The 22377-nt window shown below is 42.2% G+C and overlaps 1 protein-coding gene across 1 annotated transcript in view; it reads left to right on the plus strand.

The window, feature by feature from the left end:
* The window catches only part of LOC115576522 (NACHT, LRR and PYD domains-containing protein 3-like), a gene marked incomplete at its 5' end in the record, with an annotated part of 32049 nt that extends 15986 nt beyond the window's left edge, over positions 1-16063 (plus strand). Inside the window, 3 exons of the mRNA XM_030409054.1 lie at positions 11827-11873; positions 11998-12521; positions 16040-16063. Of these exons, the coding sequence (XP_030264914.1) occupies positions 11827-11873; positions 11998-12521; positions 16040-16063 (595 nt within the window). The remainder of the gene's footprint in view (positions 1-11826; positions 11874-11997; positions 12522-16039) is intronic.
* Positions 16064-22377: the final 6314 nt, after the last annotated feature.

Raw genomic sequence — 22377 nt, forward strand, 5'->3', positions numbered from 1 at the left:
TGTGTCACCTGAAGACAGTGTCAGGGATGTAGAATGGAATATATATATAAACCAGACAGGGCAAAAAAATAAATGAAATATATATATCATATGTCAGAAGATCACCAAAATAATTACATCTCATCCTGATGGAAGCATGAATGCATTTCATATACAATGTGGGTCCGTCAGTTTATTCTGCACTTTGGTTCCGATTTACTAAACTCAACAACCACTGGATTGATTGTCATGAGGTTTGGTTCAGACATTTATGCTCCCCTCGGATGAATTGTCATTACTTTGGTGATGCTCTGGCTTCTAGCTCCATCATCAGTTCATCATTTTAATCCGTACAATATGTCAGTTCATGAACAAATATTACCAAAACAAATGGCATTTCCATCAGCTTCAGTTATACTCTGTGTTAAGTGCTGATTACTACATTAGTGAAAACTAAGATAATAAATATAATAAACGTTAAACCCTTAAACACAGATGTGTGCTGAATTATCAGGACCCTCAGCTAATGTGTGTTGTTTTATGTGTCTGCAGGCTGTCAGGCTGTCTGATCACAGAGGAAGGCTGTATGTCCCTGGCCTCAGCTCTGGACTCCAACCCCTCCCATCTGAGCGAACTGGACCTGAGCTACAATGATCCAGGAGACTCAGGAGTGAAGCAGCTGTCTGTTCGACTGAAGGATCCAGGCTGGAGACTGGACACTCTCAGGTATGAAGAGTCCTGCTGCAGCCACAGACAGTCAGTGTGAGACTCTGTATCTGGATTGTAGATTGTTCAGTGTCGGGAGGTTTGCTTTGTTTACTCCACCTCTCAGATGTTCAGTACAGCTCAGGAGAAAGGCAGCATGGCACTAAGCCAATAGATACAAGTGAAGAGAGGAAGATAAGAGGAAGAATTGAAGCTCAGCGACCAGGAGGATTTTGACACAAACACTAAAGTTCTTTCTTCAGACTAGTTTAGTGCCTGTTCAAAATGTGCCTGTCTGATTTCTTGGCTTCTGGTTTTGCTGCTTGATGAACCGCTCATCTAAGCTACTTCACACTCCACAGTGATTAAAGAGGGTAATGAGAACATTAACATTAAATCTTTATTCCACCACGTCACTGCTGTGTTATGATATTAAAGGGATATTCCAGTGTAAGTTTAATCCACGGTCTAACACACTGTAACACCGACTGAGACTCCCCCTCAAGAGATCAAGTTAGCAGACCGCTAATTTATGTAGTTTTAGCAACCTCAGAAAAAGACTGCACGATAACAGTATACTGCAGTATATGCCTCCAACAAGAAACCGCTATCAAAAAGCCACAAATAATGCTCAAAACAGCACCAAGGATGAAAATGTATGATTATGACTCCATGGAAAAGCAATCAAAGTTCATATGTGTCTTACGTAGGAAGACGTAGAAAGCAACAGCGAGGTTGACGGGTATGAAACAAGGCAGCCTGATTGCAAAAAAAAATCTTAAAGTCCGTGTAAAGCGGCAAAAAAATTGTGTTATGAGTTTGTCACACCAAAGAAACATGTATCATTGACCACTGAGCCAAATTTGAAAGATTAAAAAAATTGTTAAGTATATAAAATTAGGTCTCAAAATCATGGAAAAACAAGCACTTCTCTCTGCTGTGAAACGCTGGGGGCGTGTCAGTTAGAGGCGCTGGAACCACGCCCATGCAGCGGGGGCTACACGTCATGTTAATGACGTCGGTGTCTCCCCAGGTGTTCCCCAGGTGTTCCCCTTGTCTATCTAAACCCGCGGACAGTTTATAATCATATAGATGCTGTTATAACGTGTATTGATTGAGATCCTGACCCACTAAACATCCTGGAAAGTGACGGAGTGAAGTTTTTCTCGCTAAATTACATAATTATACATAATCACCATCAGTAAACAGGACGCTGTCTGACTCTGTCACTCGCGGGGACGGAGGCTGTTTTCTGGGGGACAGTTTCCTTAAGTCTCGGTCAGGAGGGCTGGCGGTCGCGGTGATTTATTTTCGTCAAACACTCGGTGAGTTAAACACTCTTGTGACAAGCGTGACAGACGCTGTTTTGTGAGCAGAAATGTGAGGAAGAGTCGGGAGGACAGGAAGGGGACGGACAGGAGGACAGACGCTTCTCCACATACAGCTGTGGGATGTGTTTTCCTCATATAAGTTGCTAAAGACAGTTATAGTTACTACGTTACTTTTGTTCGGTCATGTAACGTTGCTTTGTGGGACATTTCTCTGTATTTAGTTGAGTGAAGGACCTGTGCAGTTAGACTGTCAGACCGACACGCCCTCGCTCCACGCCTCCGGATTATCCGTTCACACTGGGACGGCTCACCAATAATGCGGCCCTGATACTACCGCCACATACTGCCGGTGGGACCCGCCGTCAGCGGGACGGAGAGGGTCAGCGACGGCGCGGTCAAATCATGCCGGTGGGACCCGCCGTTAGCGGGACGGAGGGCCGGCTGCGGCGCGGCCACATCATGCCGGTGGGACCCGCCGTCAGCGGGATGGAGGGCCGGCTGCGGCGCGGCCACATCAAGCCGGTGGGACCCGCCGACAGCGGGACGGAGGGTCGGCTGCGGCACGGCCACATCAAGCTGGTGGGACCCGCCGTCAGCAGGACGGAGAGGGTCGGCTGCGGCGCGGCCACATCATGCCGGTGGGACCCGCCGTCAGCGGGACGGAGGGCATGCTGCGGCGCGGTGGCCACATCATGCCGGTGGGACCCGCCGTTAGCGGGACGCCGCGGCCACATCATGCCGGTGGGACCCGCCGTCAGCAGGACGGAGAGTGTCAGCGGCGGTCAGCAGCGGTCACATCTCCTCGTTGGCGGAGGAGAGGATGCAAGCCGGGGACGGAGTTGACCAGCGTCAATGGACTCCCCCGTTTCCTTACGTTTCATCCGAAGGAAACTTAAATAAGCTAACAGCGCTGTCACCCTGCACACTGTGGCATCCAGGAAAGATGCAGAGCGATGTGGAAGAGACATGGCTGGTTAGCTGACTGGTTGGCTGGTTAGCTAGCTGCAAACTATTGTAAGCAATGCAAACCGAAACTGGAGAGTGAGTGGGAGAACCGCTGAAGCCGATGCGTTGAACGTATTTATACCACTTCCGCAGCAGGGAGGGGTTTATGCAAATCATATGGCCGCGTTATGTAACGCGGCCATGATTTGCATGATTTCTGACCCGCCCATTAAATCCTGAACACAGAAATGTTGAAAAACTGTTTGTGAGCCTAGCTCCAAAATTAAATTCTACATGGCCGAATGGCTTTTACATGTTTTAAGTAAACACATTTATGACCCGTTTAATGTGTTCAGAAGAAAATGGCAGATTTTGGTTTACACGGACTTTAAGAGAGCGGCAATGAAATGGCCTGAGATAGCTCTGCTTTTCAAATTAGCTCAGAATCGGCTCTTAAAAATGACATGTCTTACCCCAGTGACAGGGATAAGTTCCCTGTAGATATTACAGACGCAAATGAGATGGAGATACAAAAGCGAGGTGTTTTTCCAATGAGTATTACAACAGAATATCAGAGAAAGGTACAAAGATACCACGCAAATGGTTGTGTTGCTCCCCAAAAATGATCGAGTTTATTGTGAGCCCTGTTGGCTTTTTGGTGAGAGGAAATCAGTGTGTCATAATTTGCGCCAGACAACTGGAATTAATGACTGGTAAGGACTATCCAGAAAGATCAGAGATCACGAACATGCCCGTTCTCACATGGCAGCTTGTGTAACGTATGATATGTGGCAGCAAAATCGTACAATCGATAAGCAAATTTCCTCTGAAGATAAAAATGAAGTCAACTTTTGGTCAGAGGTATTGACAGGAATTGTTGACGTTACCTTGACACTTGTATCCAGTAACTCCGCTTTCCGTGCAGATCGTGAGAGATTAGAAATAAACAATAGAAACTTTTAGCCATTATAGAACCTCTTGGCTGGTATGACCCTGTATTACAGAGGTTAATAACTAGTAAAAGTAAAACAAAATACTTACGCCCAAAAATTCAAAATGAAATTATCTCTATTATGGCACAAAATGTTCGAAATGACGAAATAGTGAAAGAAATCCATGAAGCAGAATTTTATTCTGTAATAATGGACACAACTCAAGACATTTCTAAAGTAGATCAACTCAGTCAGGTGATCCGATATGTCACTATTCCAAAAGATGAAAATGATAATCCATTAGAGGTGAAAATACATGAAAGTTTCATGGGTTTCCATGCAGTCCACCATCAAAGCGCATCTTGTTTAGAGAAAGAGATTGTTGGACTTTTAGAGAAGAAGGGAACATCTCTAAATAAATGCAGAGGACAGGGTTCTGATGGTGCAGCCACAATGAGTGGTGCATACTCTGGGTTGTTGACAGGGAACCAAATGCCATATGTATTCACTGTGCTTCTCACAATCTAAACCTGGTCCTGAACGATGCATGCCAACATGTGTCAAAAGTAAAAGAATACTATGATACTGTACAAAAATAATATGTTTATTCCAGTGGTAACATTAAAAGATGGCAACTTGTTGAGTTACAGTTCAAAGTGACAGGCCAACAAACACTTAAACGGCTGTGTCCGACGCACTGGGCATCCAGAAATGATGCTGTGCTCTCACTCTGCTTTCGTGACCCAGATGTGATGAAAGCACTTACGAAAATATGTCTGTTATCTAAACAGCCAGACGAGACTGAGGGACTCAAACATAACATGGAACATTTAGAATTTGTCCTTCAAAATGTGAAACAGTGTTGATAGTTTCCAGAATTTTAACTAAGTGTAAGTGTATCACTAAGTCTCAAAAAACAGAACATAGATATTTTGCAGGCAAGCAAATATGGCCTTATTTTTCAGTTCTAGCATGAATGATATGTGTGAGCCGCCCCCCACATACACCTATATACTCACACACACACAAACATTGTATTTGTGTTTAATAACCGTAATATTAATATTTACAATCAATATTAATTGTAAATCAATGATACAGTAACATAAATTAACATTTACCATGTACAAATTTGATAGCAAGTATGACATTTGTTGTGACCGTTTTATCAATTCTCTGTTTAATTTGAGAATTCAGTTTATTTAATCTTATTTATTCTTCAGTCCTATAGTTTGTTTGTGTGTGTGTGTGTGTGTGTGTGTGTGTGTGTGTGTGTGTGTGCCCCCTACCACCACCACACAAACATAACATTCACATTTTTATTCATAACGTTGATATTGAAGCTAAATCCATGAAATGTTAACATTATAACTTGGTGATTATTATAGGCTTCTAACTAACTTATGAGTAAAGTTGTGGCGAGACAATTAACTAATCAATTATACCGTTACCATAAACATGTAAATGCACAAAATGCATTGGATTATGTTATGTGTAAACCATACAGTCTATGGTGTAAATGTACGTGTATGTTAAGCTTTTATTTTGGTGATCAACTAACTTCCGCTAGAGACGTCCGGTATGGATTGCATAAATCACGGCTTTTATTTTGGTGATTAACCACTTTTCGGTTGGGACTTCCGGTATAGATTGGATATATGGCGGCGAACTTGTCGGTCATCTTGACTGCAGATGGGTACTCTTGGAGAAAAAAGTCGCCAGAAGGATGATTTCTTGTGTGTTTTAATAGTGCAACCACTTGCATTTCGACATGGGGGGAATTTTCGTGATATGTATATATATATATATATATATATGTGTATATATATATATATATATATATATATATATTTTAAAGTTTTTTTTTCCCTCCCATCCTGTAGCCTACTTGCGAAATCCTGCACTCTGAGTCAAAGAGTGATGAGGAGGAGTCAGAGTCACAGACAGATGCTGCATCACCAATGATGTGTGTGTTTATGTGCAGCAGCCGTCGCAGTTTCCCATATAAAAAAAATGTGATTAAATATGTGTTATCTAGCAAATGTTGGTCTGTAAATGTACCAGTTACAATTCTGTCCCACCAGTCTTGACATGATGTCGTGTTATATTTGCTCATCAGCGGGGAAGTGAGATCCAAGTGTTTTGTCAGACGCATTTTACTGCCTGTGAACAGACGAGCTGAGAGCTTCCACTTGTCATCTGATCACAAAGGTGATAAATAAGGTGATGATAGCAGGTGTAAAGAGCCTCTGAGACACATGTTGCAGACCGCAGACCGCCCCGACAACCCTTAAAGATAAAACATGTTTTTAATAAGGGCCCACTCAAGGATAGTCGCAGGGCCCCGTACGTAGGGCTGGGCGATTACGCTAAAAGTAATAATCACGATTATTTTGATTGATATTGAAATCACGATTATTTTGATTGATATTGAAATCACGATTAATAAACACGATTATTCACTAATTTCAAAAAAAGTATTTATTAAGCCACCAAAACTCCACTTTAAATATAACTTTTAGAAAAACAACCAGATAGATTAGTAACAAGTAAAAAAGTAAATGATAATAATATTTGTATGTTTGCGTGATGGCTACACGTACCGCTTGTCCAAAGTGTTGACCAGTCTCTTGACGCCTGGGTTGCTAACTGTATTGATAGGGCACATGTCCTTAGCTAGCATGAATATCACAGCCTCCGTTATCTCTCGCTGTCGCCGGGAGCTGGTGGGATATGGAGCGGCACGGTAAAGAGTGTTGTCAATGAAGGACTGTGTTGCGGTGGCAGTGGCTTCGGCTGAAGTTGACGCTCTTGCACTTTTTTGGGTCTTTTCCTCCTTCCACACTTTGTCATAGACCACTTTATGGTTAAATAAATGTGTCGTGTTACCCTGGGGTGCAGACACGACGGTGTGACAGACTTTGCAAACAATCTCCTTCTGCTCCACGTCCGACGATTTGAAGCCAAAATGTCTCCAAATGACCGAAGTTGTCCTACCTTTCTTTTCAACTAAAGGCTCAGGCTGCTTTTTTGCCATGTTGTCAATCGCTCGTTCCACAATTGATCCACACACTCACTGCTGCAGCTGCAGGCGACACAGGTGCGTTCACTGTGCTTTTACAGCTCAGTAATTTGCATACACGACGCGCGGCGGCACATTAATCGTTTTTCTTCGATTACAGTGTTTTCATGATCGTGAGAAGCCAAAATCGAAATTGCGATCAAAATTAAATTAATCGCCCAGCCCTACCCGTACGTTTACGTTATGGTGCTGCTCTGGCCAATTGTATAGACATAATCAAGAGTCTGTGTCTGCATGTTGATCGTTGATTGTTTGTCCTCAGCTGGATGATAAAGTTTCATCACGATGTTGCTCCCATGCTTTGAACTGTGGGAGGACTACTGACTGATGTTACTGATGTAGGAGGATGTTGGAGGGAGGCAGAGATCATCTGAGAGGGATTTAAACAGAGTATTTATTTAATCGGACATCTCATGACACTTTCAGATGTTATGAACTTGCTGTGAAACACAAACTGGACGACACTTCTGCCTCACAACAATCACTGATCATGTTGGTGATTTTCTCCTGAAGCTAACGTCTGCAGCCATCAATAATAACTGTTAGAGCAGCTAATCAGCCGAGATCTGAGGAGCTGCTGTCAACTCTGCTGTCCAACTCTGAGAGAGGTGTGTGCAGCAGAGTCAGTAAATGTTGCATCTTAAAGCTGCCATGTGAAAACTACATTATTGTAGACAAACGTGAAAGATGCTGCAGATGGATACAGGTTTTGTTTGATGACTGAAAAGATGCAGCTTTTATTTTGTAGCCTGCTGCAGTCTGATTATTGGAAGGACTTTCAGAATAAAAGGGGAATGTAAATGATGAACAGTAGCCGTGTGCAGTGATATAGATCATTGAGGATGACGAACACTGAGATGCTCCGAGAATCGTTGACAGCTGAATCGTAATGGAATCGTGAGGCCGCTGAAGATTCACACCTCTAAAATGTTTGTTACATGAAGAATGTAAAAGTAAAATCTAGTTTGTTTTCTAAAGTGCACAGAGCACTCCTTCATCCTCCACCATTGATAGCGGCCTCATGTGTGTTAGCAGCATACTGAGGATACCATCAGTCAGAACAGCTGCTGGCTGTGGTGTCATGGGGCGTCCTTCTTCACAACGTAGTCACCATGTTGACTTGTTTCTTTGTCAAGTGACACACACAATATAATATCATATCAGTTTGCATAGTAGCACAATTGACATGAAGCTCAGTGAACTCAGTACACACCTTGTTGTTTTAGTTCATATCTGCTGATGTATCGTGTAATAGATTACATGTTAAACATGTAATAGATGACATGTCATCTATTACATGTTAAACATGTAATAGGTTACAAAGGCTTTGTTGAGCCAGTAGATGAAGAAACATGAACAGTCCTACTAGGGGAGAACCCAAAGAGCTGTGATCCAGCAGCAGTCTATGTTCTGCTGCTACAAACTGAGGGACAGTGAGTGACAGTCAGCTGACAGTTGTTCATCTTATATGTGATGACACTTATTATTTACTGTTGTGCTGTTATTGTCAGCTTTGGTTACACTTATATCTATGTTGTGTTTTCATCTACTGAACTAGTCTTTACACTACAATCTTCTTCCTCTTTTCTTGCTTTGGCCACAGATGTGCTCAAGTTTCTCTGTGAAGAAATAAAGACTTGACTTCAGACGATCTCTTACTACGACATGAGATATTCTAAAACCTCCTCTGATGTCCTCCAGTGTCTCTGAGCGTACTTCAGCTAATTACCCACCAGGGGGCGACACTGATCCATCACAGACCTGAGAGCACAGACGGAAGCTGTTTCTGTCTTAAACGTTGGTTGTTACATTGAAACCTGTAATGTAGCCGGGCCCTAATCTTGTGTTTGCAGGAACAACAGGTTTACTAATGGATGAAGTGGATCAGGTCCAAAAGTTCATCCTGTCCAAACTTTAGTCAGTCAGCCTGTCCAACAAACAAATCCTGCTGCTCATTAAAACACTGAACAATAAGTGACTAAAGGGACAGACACTATGGATCAGTGGAGACTAGGGCTGGGCAATATGGACCAATAGTCATATCCCGATATATTTAGGCTGAATATCGATATACGATATATATCCAGATATTTTTATCGCAAAGTGAGAGTAAATGTTCAGTCAAAGTCAAAGCCAAATATGACATGTCACAAGTAGTTTTATTGAAACCATTTAAGTCAACATAAATACTGTATGACAACAGGAGTACCTTTTCTTTACATCAAAAACAGCCTATGAAATAGAATTGGCCAATCTTTTTCTGAAATAAATATATTTATATGAGAAAAGAATAGACATGACAAAAGAAATATGACAAACCCTAGTGCATTGTCATGACTGTAGATCTGTTTGTCGTGTTCTTGTCTGGTTTTGTCTTGTGGTTTCTTGTATTTGATTTCCGTGTCTTTGTATCATGTCTTGTGTCTTATGTTTTGATTTTTTCCATGCCCTCATGTGTCCTTTAAGTTCTCCTGTGTATTTTCCTATGTTCCCTCTGGCTCCCTCTGTCTATTTTGTTCCCTTCATGTTCTCATGTGCTCCTCCCTCCGTTATCTCACCTGTTGGTCCACTTCACCTGTTCCTCGTCTTGTCATCAGTGTCTGTGTATTTAGTCTCTGTGTTCCCTTCACTCCTTGTCTGGTCATTGTTCTTGTCAGCCCCTGTCTACATCTATGCTCTTGTCCATGTTCTTCAAGTCCCGTTATGGTAGGTTTTGAGTTTTCCATGTTTGATTTCAACTTTGCCTCTTGCCCCCATTTTGTCTGCTCCTGTTTTTTGTGTTCAGCTTTAAAATAAAGCTCGCCTTTTGTTTCCCCATATCCTTGCCTCTCGTGTAACTGCATTTGGGTCCACCTTCCCCTTTCCATAGTCTTCCCTTTAACCCCCTGCCTGACGTGTGTGTGTATATATAAAAATAAAGTGCTCAGTTAGAAAATGTTTTTAAACATCAGTTTAAGATCACCTTTTCCTTTTTGTTAACTCAATTTCTTATTTGAAGTCTCAACCAGTTGCACAAGAAACAGACTATCAATTCAATAAACATTCCCCAACTCTTTTTTTTAACTTTGATGAACAGTAGTGCTGTCTTGAGGTAGACATTAAAAGACGGCCAAGCGTCGCCTCCGTTGTTTAAAGATTTTGTGCGAGAAACACTGGCCTGTCAACGGCACCCGGCTTCAGAGATGCTCTGTGGCAGGTCACGATATTGCCACTGCAGCTAAAAAAAACCCTTTCGGAGGGTGGCTCAGAGCTGGAAAGACAAGTGCATGATCCACTTGAGGGGATCCGTGTCATTCTCCACACTTGCTGACTGCAAGTAACTTTTACTACTTAGACATTTTCTAAACTTATTGAAACTTTCAAGTAGGCTCCTGAGGTGAGAGGCAATAATTCCTTTCATAGATTGAATGGTTATGTCATAACTTTCCATAAAGTCATCAAGCTCAGGGAACATTTCAACACTTTCCTCTTCCACTCGCACAGCCCACCGCTCCAGCTTTCTCTTAAATGCCGTGACCTTATCAGAGAGGATCAGGACATTTGTGTTTGGGCCCTGGAGGGACAAGTTCAAGCTGTTTAGTTTGTCAGAAATTCTGGCTAAATATGCGAGGAAGATAGTCAGCAAGGGGAGAACTACAGTCTGATGAAAATATGCGGACCTCCTCACGCAGTTCAAAGAGCCTCGTTAAAACTTTGCCATGAGAAAGCCACCTGACCTCTGTGTGAAAGAGAAGTGCTTCGTGGTCTGATCCCATTTCATGACAGAATGTGGCAAAGAGTCTACTTTGCAGTGGCCGTGATTTAATGAAATTAACAATTTTAACTGATGTTTGGAGAACATCACAAAGCTCTGGCTCGAGACACCTGCCAGCAAGTGCTTCCCCGTGGATCATACAGTGCAGAGACTTCACATGGGGGGCTACCACCAACACGCAGGCCCTCAAACCTTTTCTTGCCCCCTGCATAGCTCCATCTGTGCACACAGATACACAGCTCTCCCATCGCAGTCCCTCTTTTTGTATGTTACTGTTGAGCTTGTTGAAAATGTCCCGTCCAGTGCATGTTCCCTCCATTGATGAGCAAAACAACATATCCTCATGCATTTTCCCTTCATAGCTGTACCTCACAAAGGCCAGCAGCTGCACATCTCCTGACACATCTGTGCACTCATCAATTTGCAGGGAAAATCTTCCACTCTTCCTCACTCTGTCAATGAGTTGATCTTTAATGTCATTTACTATGTGCTGAATACGGCGCCCCACGTGTCATTTGACAGGGGAATGGTTAAAAGAGCGTTAGATATTTTATATACAGCTGCAGGACGGATGAGACTCTCCGCGATCGTGTGAGCCTTTTTTGATTGAGCCACCAGATACGCGACCTCATATGAAGCTGCCAGGGCCTTAGCAGGGACTGTAGAATATTCACTCACCACTGTTTGTTGCCTTTTTAGTTCTTGCTCCCTGCGCTGAAAAAAATCAATTGGCTTATTAATTAAGCGGCTGTGTTTTGCCTCTAAATGTCTTTTAAGTTTTACTGGCTTCAAGCTGTCTTGTGCCAGCTCCTCAGAGCAAATGACACACTGTGGGTAGTCATTGCTGTTTTTTGTTGTGCAGGAAAAGCCATATTTCAAAAAGTCGGGCTGATATTTACGGAGCCTCGAACCTTTATCAGCCACTGGTGTCAGCCCCAGTGCCATACGTTTCTCAGGTGGTGGATCTGGTGGCTGATCTTGGGACCCCTGCTGCTGCTGACTGTCATGTGCTGGAACACTTTTTCTTTTATGTCATGTCATGTCCATGTTTGCATGCTGAAAGAGGATGTGCTGCTCTGACCCCCCTCCTCCTTTCAGGGTGGAGCCTGCTGGAGTCCGATGGTTGACACCAGGTCTGAGGAAGTGTGAGTGTCTTTTTACTGTCATTCATCAAAACACTGTGACATCACTCATTCACATCTGTGATGTCATCATCACACTGATGACACATTAATAACTGCAGCTGTGTTGTGTTTTTTTCTCCATCAGATTCCTGTGAGCTCACAGTCGACACAAACACAGTCCACAGATACATCAAACTGTCTGACAACAACAGGAAGATGACACATGTGGAGGAGGATCAGTCATATCCTGATCATCCAGAGAGGTTTGAGTCCAGGTGTCATCAGCTGCTGTGTAGAACTGGTCTGACTGGTCGCTGTTACTGGGAGGTCGAGTGGAGAGGAAGTGTTTCTATATCAGTGAGTTACAGAAGAATCAGAAGGAGAGGAGACAGTGAAGACTGTTTGTTTGGATTCAATGATCAGTCCTGGAGTCTGTGGTGTGATGATGGTTGTTACTCTGTCTGGCACAATAACAGACAAACGGACATCTCCTTCTCCTCCTCCTCCTCCTCTGGTAGAGTAGCAGTGTATGTGGACTGTCCTGCTGGCACTCTGTCCTTCTACAGAGTCTCCTCTGACTCACTGATCCACCTCCACACCTTCAACACCACATTCACTGAACCTCTTTATCCTGGATTTGGGTTCGACTGGCCCAGTTCTGGTTCCTCAGTGCGTCTGTGTGGTGTTTAGTGTGCAGAGTCTCCTCCTGTCACAGAAACATTGTCAGTGCTGAACAGTTGAGTCTGTACAGGATCACAGTCACATCAATCTTTCAGCTTCTTGTCATAAATTCATCACTCAACTTTGTACAAAATGATTCAAACTGATTGAAAAGATTCTTCATTTACATTTGAAACTTCTTCTTCCATTAAATTGTGGATTAAATTGCGTTGACTTGTACTTTCTGTCATGTGTTGTTTTGAATTCTGGCTCTTGTTCCAATAAAATCCACAACTATTAGTGAAATGTAAGAAAGAGAAAACATTGAGTCGTCTGCAGCTTTAATTGTAAAGAATCATTGTGAACAAAGTTGTAAATGGACAGTAAAATCTGATCAAATGTACTCGACACTCCACCTGAAACACTCTGACTTGTTTCATGTGTTTCTAATGATGAAACTAAAAGTTTGATGGTGTTGGTTAACACATGTAATTCTGTCCGTAGTGACAGAGTCAGAAACTGCACAACATCTCTTCATTTCTGTCTGATTATTCTATGAGAAGAAAACACATTTGAATGACAATCATTGTGTTTCTCTCAGTGTTTTGTGGCTGTTGAAGTCCGGCTGTATTTTCAGGACGTTTGTTGGATTTGAATCTGGTCCGTCAAACTAAACAGCTGTGAGAAAAGTCTTTCTCTGTCTGAGCCGGTTGGCTGAAGATGTTTGGAAGTCTGAGAGCCGGATGAAATACTGAAACACTTTCACACATCACAAACTAAACTGTCCTCATGAAGTTTTAAACAAGTGCTGAAGAGATTTGAGCTCATGTTTGATGCTTCTGAACGTTGATGTTCAGAGCAAAGAGTCCAAAACTTGTACAAATTGTTCCTTTTTGTTTCAATCTGACTTTGTTTGTGAAACGATCAGCTGACGAGAGTGAAAGATGTCGCACAGCATCACTGAAATGTTTCTCCTCTGATAAAGTAGCTCAATATAACAACATCAAATATTTACAATATTAATGAGGTAAGAAGAAATTTTTTTTCCAACAGAACACTGTTTGAAGCTAGAGAGGTGGCAGGGTCCGCCACATATAAACACAGTGAAACAGTATAAAGTGTGTTTATTTAGTTTGTTGATCAGCTGATGAAGATCTTTGTCTGCTCGTTGTTGTTTCTTCAACTAAACTACAGACTGCTCCTTTAAACTTTCTTTCCTGGCATCAGAAATCGAGTGAAGAACAAAAACTTTGACTTGATTTTAGAAAATATTTGAAACAAGTATTATTCTGTGTGATTGCAGCACAGCGAGCACAACTTAAACTCCTCTTTTTATTTCATTATTCTGACTTGTTTCAGGATAAAAGACGTTTTTTTAAACAGATTTTTAATATTCTTAAAGCTTAAACATGTTTTCTTTTAGAGAAGGAACAAATCTATCTATAATACGAGAAACCTCTGTCTGTCTGTGTGTGTGTGTGTATGTGTGTGTGTGTCAAATATCTCTGCGGATCAGGATCAGACTGACCTGAGACTTTCAACATGGCTGCTGTGTGGTTCAGTGGCGTGCAATTTATCATTTGCTTGGACTGCAATGATACCGTTAATACATTATTTCATAAATGCATTACAAATTCCATGAGCATTGTCCACCGGAGCCACTACAGTCACGTGCGCACCAGAGCCAATCACTGCACACAGTGGCCACGCGCGCACCAGAGCCAATCACTGCAGAGCTCAAGCCCACGACGTACCTGAAGAAACAAGCGGATTTATACCTGCAGCGGTGCGAGCTCGACCAGGGTTTTGCCGGCAGTTCAGTCCCGTTCTGTTCTGTGCATCTAAACTGACTGTTGTGGATTAATGAGACTAAAAGAGTCCGGACCGAGTCTGTTTGGGTCTGAGGAGATCCGGAGACGCGCGGTCAACAAAGTGGGATCGGAATCTGTGGATGTTCGTGTTTAGCTAGCTGCTAGCCGCTAACCGACCCACACGGCCCACCTACAGAGTTGACGGAGCGGATGCACTGGCACGTCCAAAACTGGATTTAGGGTAAATAATGTCCAACACGCTTTTTCGCGAACATTGCCGTTACGTTTGCTTTGTGTCTGGTGCAAGAAGAAACAGTAAAAATGTCCTTTTGTTACGAAAGTGTTCAAGCAGCAAGTTTGGTTGTTGAGGAACAGGAAGATGTGGGAGGGACATCGGCGGATGATTGACAGCAGCAGTGATGTGTTGGAGACGGCGACAGAGATAGCGAGTTTTGAGAGTTGAGAGATTTGTGACATATAGCGTGTTTGGAGTGTATAGTTAGTGTGTTATGTAGTATTTGGTGTGGTGTGTTTAGTGTGTAGTGGAGTCGTGTTGTGAGGCAAACCAAGGAGGAGACGGCTGAATGTGGAACAGGTGTAATGGATATGACAATGGGCATTGCATGTAAAAGAGAAATTGTGTTGAAAATGCATTCAACGTCATTTCACTTTATAGTTATAATTTTAAGTGAATACATTTAAAATTACAGTTCATGTTTCTGTATTTCCCTCAGTTTAATTCACAGTTATCTGTAATCCATTGTTCTGGCCTTTCGAGTAATCTATTGCTCTGGACGTCTCAGTTGATATCTGAAATCCATTGCTCTGGTCTTTCACGTTCCTGTAGGGGGATGGTGTTGCTCGCGGCTCGTCCATTACACTTTGGACTTGAAGCCAGGAACATCGTGTCCGCTTCATTCCATTCTATTTCGCCCCTTACAGGTAAGAACAATGGTTGCAATGTGTTAAAATGAATATAGATATTGTTTAAGTGATAAGAAACATGCTGATAGTGAAATATATGTGTTAAAAGTAACGTTAACGAGTGAATTCAGTTGGCTTAAATATCAAAGTGTTAACCCGGCGGGAGCACGCTTGCTAGCTTGAAACATACAGCCAGAGAGCGCAGTAGCGACATGGCTAGCGCTGTTCAGTACGAGGGCGGGTTTTGAGTGTGTTCAATTCATGTTGTATGGTTGAAGAGGTAATGCTAATGTGCTGCATTTTAACTAATATTGTGTTTGCTAAATGTGTGAGTGCACAACAACTCTGTGTGTGAAGCTAAAATAAGAGTGAAGTTTATGCAGGGTTAACAGTTACCACGGTAGCATGAATCGTGTTTGACGACGTATTATGCTATTATGCTCTTTGCTAAAGGTGTCTTCCAGGTATTTTCTAATTGTGTAGTTTCTTCAGAGAACAATACATAATATTGTTAAAAGTGCTGTATGTGTATTTTGTAATTGTGTAGTTTCTTAAGGAGATAAAACACACTTGTTTGAGCTAGAGAAAATACATGCATTCTGTATAATGTTTGCTGTAAAGGAGCAGGACGTATACATTCTTGTGCATTGTTTTAAAAGTGCAATGTATACATTCAGTTGTGTAATTTAGTGAGCATGTAATGTTTATAGAGGTATATTTGTTCATTACACTTTGGACTTGAAGCCAGCAACATCGTGTCCGCTTCATTCCATTCTATTTCGCCCCTTACAGGGGCGTTTACACAGGCAGGAATGAGCTGAGCCCTGAGCCTGAGGCATTGCCTGCATTTAAATGTAAATAGTTACACATAGCTTTGTAAATTTCAAAAACTTATGCACCAATTTAGTAAACAACAATTTATATTTGCATTACAACTAATGCAATTGGTTCATTAAACATATTTGTGGTTTTCACAGTAAAAAAACAAACTTTTTCTACTCTGATTTTATGTTATGTTGTGATTTTAGGTCCATAGTGTTAATATAGTACCTTAAAATGAAAAAATAACTGTACAGTCACACATGTGAGGTTGTGCTAAAAATAATTACACCAAGTAAGGCAAGGTAAATAGTTTTTAAGGTGAAATATAATGGTATAATCAAAAGTAGTCAAAAACAGCCAATTATATCCCTGACGTCCCACCTTCAAACACAGCCTCATTTGGCCATCCATGAAAAAGCTACTTAACCTCCCACTTTTCTATAGAAATACATGCTTCCTACGGGCAATGCACTAGTTAATAATAAAAGCAAAACAGAATGAGTGTAAAAGTTTGCTGAGACATGAATTGATGGTGAAATGAAAGCAGGTGGCAGCACAGAATCAGTGGGACTCAGAGATCTTCTGTCCTGACGACTCTCATCAATCTGTATGTGACTCATTTGTTTAACACTCACATTCAATCATTCATTTTCTCTTCATTTCTTTTGTTCAACGCTTTAAGTTCTCACCAAATCTGTTCAATGCTTCAATATGTGTGTGAATCAATAAGTCATGTAGTGATTATGGGTCGTTCCAACCAGCCAACTCACCCACAATCCAGAACTTTTCCCGCTTCTCCAAAACACTTCATGTAGAAACTTCAATGAACTGAATGTGATCGTGCAGCTGAACTCCAAATACTTTTTAACTTGTGGTTGAGTTTTCAACTTTGACTCTTTAAACTCAATTTCAGGACAAAACAAGTATTTGGATTTTACAAGTTGTCATGAATTGAAGCAAAGTTTCAACACAAATGTCTTTAAAAAGAATGTGTGACATGAGCTGGCAGGTCCTGGGTCAGTCGGTGTGGAGCGACCCGTATCTACAGAACATCTAAATATCTTATTTTACTCTGTCCTTTACTGATGTTCTGAAAATAACACACGTGTCATACTTTCCATACCACTTCACTTTTTATATTTCAACACTTTGAGCTGAAAAACATTCAGGACGTAAAATCAAACGTCTCTGAAGCTTTATTTAACAAGATGTGTGTCACTCACATGTTGATGCTTCTGCTTGTTTTATGTGTTTTTATATAATGATGAGAAGAAGAAAAAACCTGTGATCGTGTTCATAAACTCATCTGATGGTTTCCATGGTGACATAATAAACAGATGGATGTAAAAACAGGTTGTTTATCAGGATGTTTTATTACAGAAACAGAATATTAACAGCTGATTAGAATACAAAACAAACAAGTCTGTATTATGATGTATATATTCATTAAACTGTCTCATTGTGCTGACGTGGTGTTTTTCTGCTGTTAACTTCATGTTATTTATTGTTTTCAGTGTTTCTACTGTTCTGACAACAGATGTGACACGTTAAACCAGTTTGATGACTTTTACTGTGTAAATACTCAGAATGGAAGAATGAAAGAGGTGAAACCTTTTAGAAGCAGGTGAGCATCATCCCAGATGGTCTAGTAGACCATCTGGGATGATGCTCACCTGGTTCTAAAAGCTTTCACCTCTTTCATTCACAACATGGAGACGGTTGCTGTGTCGGCTGACATCACATCACACCTTCATGAGCTCCAGTTAAAGCTGCAGGGCTGGAAACATTCAGCGGTTCATTGGATGACAGAACTTTTCAAAGGAGGTGACACAGACGTTGAGGTGGGCTCATGTGGGATCTCTGCAGCTGGAGCTCATTGATCTGTGAGGAAGTGATGCATGAAGAGCATTTAGAGGCCACTGACCTGCTGCTTTCTGGCTGCTGCACACTGTTTTCATGCTCTAACCAAAGCAGCACCGCACACCTGGACCACTTTGGACCCACTGACGGCTGTGAGTCGGCTTTTTCCACCGTCAACAATATGAAGAACAAGTCTGGTTCCAGGCTCACAGGTGAACACCTACAGATCTGCATGAGAACGGCAGCGACTCCATTCAGCCAAGATTGAAATCAGTGGCAGGACCATCACATGCCCATTCCTCTCAGGAAGACAAGTCCAAGAAAAGAAGCACATATTCAAAGAGAAAAGGCTGTTTGCACTTTTTATTGACTGTTTTCTGAATATGTTGACGTGTTTTCACTTGAAATGTCGTCCTGAACTTCTTCAGGCTGGAACTTCTTTAACTGAAGTGTAAAAAAAGGTTATTGGGAGCTGTTTGCACTTTTTATTGATTTTATACTGAGCTTTGTGTTTTCTGTAACTTAAAATAAAGGCCTTAAATTCATGAATCAATTCTTGAATCAATGAATTGAGGCATTGGAACTAGATTTGTTCAAAGACAATCAGACTCTGTTTGGTTCAGAGAGCCTGAGCTGTTAGAGAGGGAGAGGACGGAGAGGATGGTGGAGACGTCAGCTGGCAGCCAACCAGGAAACCATCGAGAACATGCGCCAAACTCAAATGGAACAGATGATTTCTGTGAGGCGGTCGAGCACGACTGCTCTGTGAATGGATCAGAGATCGGCAGCTGGGGAGGAATGGATTCTGATGAAGGGAGAGAGGAAGACAATGAGGGGGAGAGGAGAGGAGACAAGGAGATAAATCCAGGCAGCCCAGCAAAAAGGAAGAAGAGATGAAGAAGGGATGACAATGAGAGCGATGAGAGGGAGGAAGAGAACAAGTGCAAAGTGTGAGACAGGAGAAGTTTACTGCTATAATAAGGTTTAATGAAAAGGGAGGAGAAAACATGAAGACAGTAAATCCATTGTTGTTACCAACAGCTCTGGCTGCTAAGATGGAGGAAATCCAATATGCAAAGGTGCTAAATGATGGGAATCTATTGGTGAGGTGTAACAGTGAAGAACAAAGTGATAAAGCATTCAAACTTAAAGAGAAACAAGGTGGTCAGCAGCAGCAGCAGCAGGAGGGTGGAGCACAACATGGTGGAGGATGTAAAGGAGTGATGACGGGGGCCTATGAGTGTGGGGATGGAGGAGCTGAAGAAGAGGAGGAAAGGTGGAAAGGTAAAGGAAGCACAAAGGCTGAAAACAGTTCAAGAGGGAGTGAAAACAGGAAGTGACACAGTGATGATGAGTCTTTGGAGAGAATGTGTCCAACAGAGAGCTGCTGGGGTTTGTGAGTTTCCCACTGAGAGTGTTTGTGCCAAAACCATGAAGGTGTTTGAAGTGTCAAAGGTTTGGACACACACACACACAGCCATGAAGTGTAAAGAGAAGAGGAGGTGTGCAGGATGTGGGGGTGACCATGAGGATGGGAAGTGTGCTGTAGCTGTGGAGGAGGAGCCCATAGTGTGGCACATGGTGGCTGTGAGCTCATGCGAAGGGAAACCAAGATTCAAAGAGTCAGAGTGGAAAGAAGAATCACTGCAGTCTGCAGAAGCTGTGAGTGTGTCCAGAGCACAGAACAGAGATAGAAAGCAGCCAGCAGCTGTGGAAGCTGTTCAAGAGTCACAACAAAGGACCACTGACAGGATGCATGTGGACAAAAGGGACTCAGTGACATTCATGCAGGAGAGCTCAATAGTACAGCACAGGTCCAATCAGAACATGTTCAAGTTCAGCTCAGTGTCAAAGCAGCAGGGAGTCACTCAGGATCAGTTGGACTGACGTGGGAAGAAGTGAGGGAGAAGCTTCCAAATCAGTCAGCCAGGAAGCATCATGGGAGGGTTGATATCACTGATGGCAATTCTTTTACCAGGAATTCAACCAAGTCATCAAGGAAATGGCTGCAAGAGCGGATATAGTGTGTGTTCAACACACCTGCTTAAAAGCAGCTGTAGACTTTGTGTACATGGTATACAGTGATAAGGAGAGACAGAAGTCATGGGGGAGGAGGAGGGTGTGCTACATTCATCAAGCTAGATATTCCATATAGCTGCTGGAAAAGGGGGATGATCAGGAATACAGAGTGGTGGAAGTGTGGGAGAGCGGGGAGAAGGTGGTTAGAATGAACTATCAGAACACATGCAGAAGGTTGGAGCTGGATGGACTGCTGATACCAGGACAAGACAGACAGGAGATAGTAGGTGTGCAGCTTTTAATGCTCACAGTTCAGTGTGGGGGCTCACACACACACACACACACACACTGATGGGAAACAGTTGGAGAATTGATGGATGAAATGAATTTGGTGTGTTTGAATGATGGCAGAGGAACCAGGGTGAACATTACTGCAGGTGCTGAGTCAGCATTAGACATGACTCTAGAAAGAGAGGAAGCACAATGAGTCAGTGTCCAGGTGTGTTAGACAGGAGGGAAGAAACAGGTGAAGCAAGTGATGATGAAGCCTTTACATTGGCAGACATGACGAGGGCCATCAATACATCAGAACCAACCTCTCCTGGGATAGATAGGATTTGCTATGTGAGGCTAAAACACCTGGAGGAAGGAGCGTTATCAAAGCTGCTGCAACTTTATACCGACATATGGAAAGAGGGAAGATTAGCAAGTGCATGGAAAGAGGCAGCAGTGATTCCTGGAAGAAAACCTGGAGAGGATCCTTCACAGCCCTTCACCAGCTACACACCAACAGCACTAACATCACATGTGTGAGGAATCATGTAAAGGATGATAACACAGAGGTTATCATATGATCCTGACAAGAGAGAAATGCTGCTGGCACTGATTATCAAAGTGCTTTTAGAAAAGGAAGAAACACAATGGATGCAGTGATGAGGCTGCAAACTGAGAGAAGAAGGCAAATAAAGAGCCAGTAGTTGAGTGTTTGTTGATGCTGAACAAGCCTTTGACATGATGTGGAAGGAAGGATTGTTAATAAAGCTGTGCAACATGGCTGTGAGAGGGAGGGCTTTTCATTGGATAAAGGATTTTCTGTGTGGAAGGAAAATACAGGTACCAGTTGGATCAGATTGATCAGATCAGTGTGCAGCTGAGAATGAGACTCCTGGAGGTGGTGTGATCAGTCCGTTACTCTTCACTATGATGATCCATGATCATCCGTGTTCTCTAAAGTAGCAGCAGATACAGGCAGCTCACTCTCTGTGGATGATGATGGGGCCTCGTGGAAAAGAGGAAGGAATGTGGCGCATGTGTTACAGGTCTCAGACTGAGAACCCATGAGCAGATAAGATTCCTGTAAAACAGGAGAAAGAATGAGACAGGCGACGATGCTTCTGTGTAATACCGCTTCGCTCCGCAGAATCTTTATTTGCCAATCAGCAGAATATTTCATCTTTTCTCTTTTCAGTCTCTTGTATTTCATATTAAACTATTACTTTATCAAGACAAAATCCACAATCTCAAAAGGAAATCAAATACTTAGGCCATTAAAATGATACTGCATTAATGAATTCTCATTCAGCCCTTTAACTGAACTAGTGTTTCCAGTCAGTTCACAATCACCTAACAGAAAACATTACTCTGAAATGTAGCATTTCTTGGTTTTCATATGTTCCCTTATTTAACCTCACTCTTTGTGCAAAATAAAGAAAACACCATAGCACATTGCTACTAACGACAGTTCTGTAAAATGCGTGAGCTGACGGCTTTCAAGATTCAACTTTTCAAAGTGCTTATAACTTTCAAGAATATATACAACTGTAAAAGCAATAATACATTCATCTAGAACAAGCTGTTATATTAACACAAATAGTATTTTAAACCAAAAAGGAAACATGCTGGAGCCACAAACTGAGACATGCTCAGATCTTACTTTGTTTTCAACGAACAGTTTACAGCGGGCGCCATTTTAGGTCAGCCGCGACACAAAGGAAAACAGTATTTTCTCTTTTCGTTCACAAACCATACAAACGTACTAATTTCCTCCTACAAAATTTGATCATCAGTAAATTAACATGTTAAACAACAAGTGGGTATCATTATACAAGTTTAACAACATCACAAACCTGTATAACAGGAGAAAGAATGAGACAGGCGACGATGCTTCTGTGTAATACCGCTTCGCTCCGCAGAATGAGGAAGTAACGAGAGTCTGCGCGCCAAGAGAGTCCATGGGGGAGAAGCAAAGTGCCACACTGCCTCCTGCTGGCAGCACTGAGATGCTGTATTATAAAGAAACCCTGTGCTCTTACCAGGAAACAATAATTCACCCATTATGGCTTATATTACCACATTTCTCTCATAGAAGAAGTACTCCAAACATCAAAACATAACCAAATTACATTAAATGTGACCATACATTTAGTGTG

Source organism: Sparus aurata, chromosome 24, assembly GCF_900880675.1.
Source record: "Sparus aurata chromosome 24, fSpaAur1.1, whole genome shotgun sequence".
NCBI classification, from domain to species: Eukaryota; Metazoa; Chordata; class Actinopteri; order Spariformes; family Sparidae; genus Sparus; species Sparus aurata.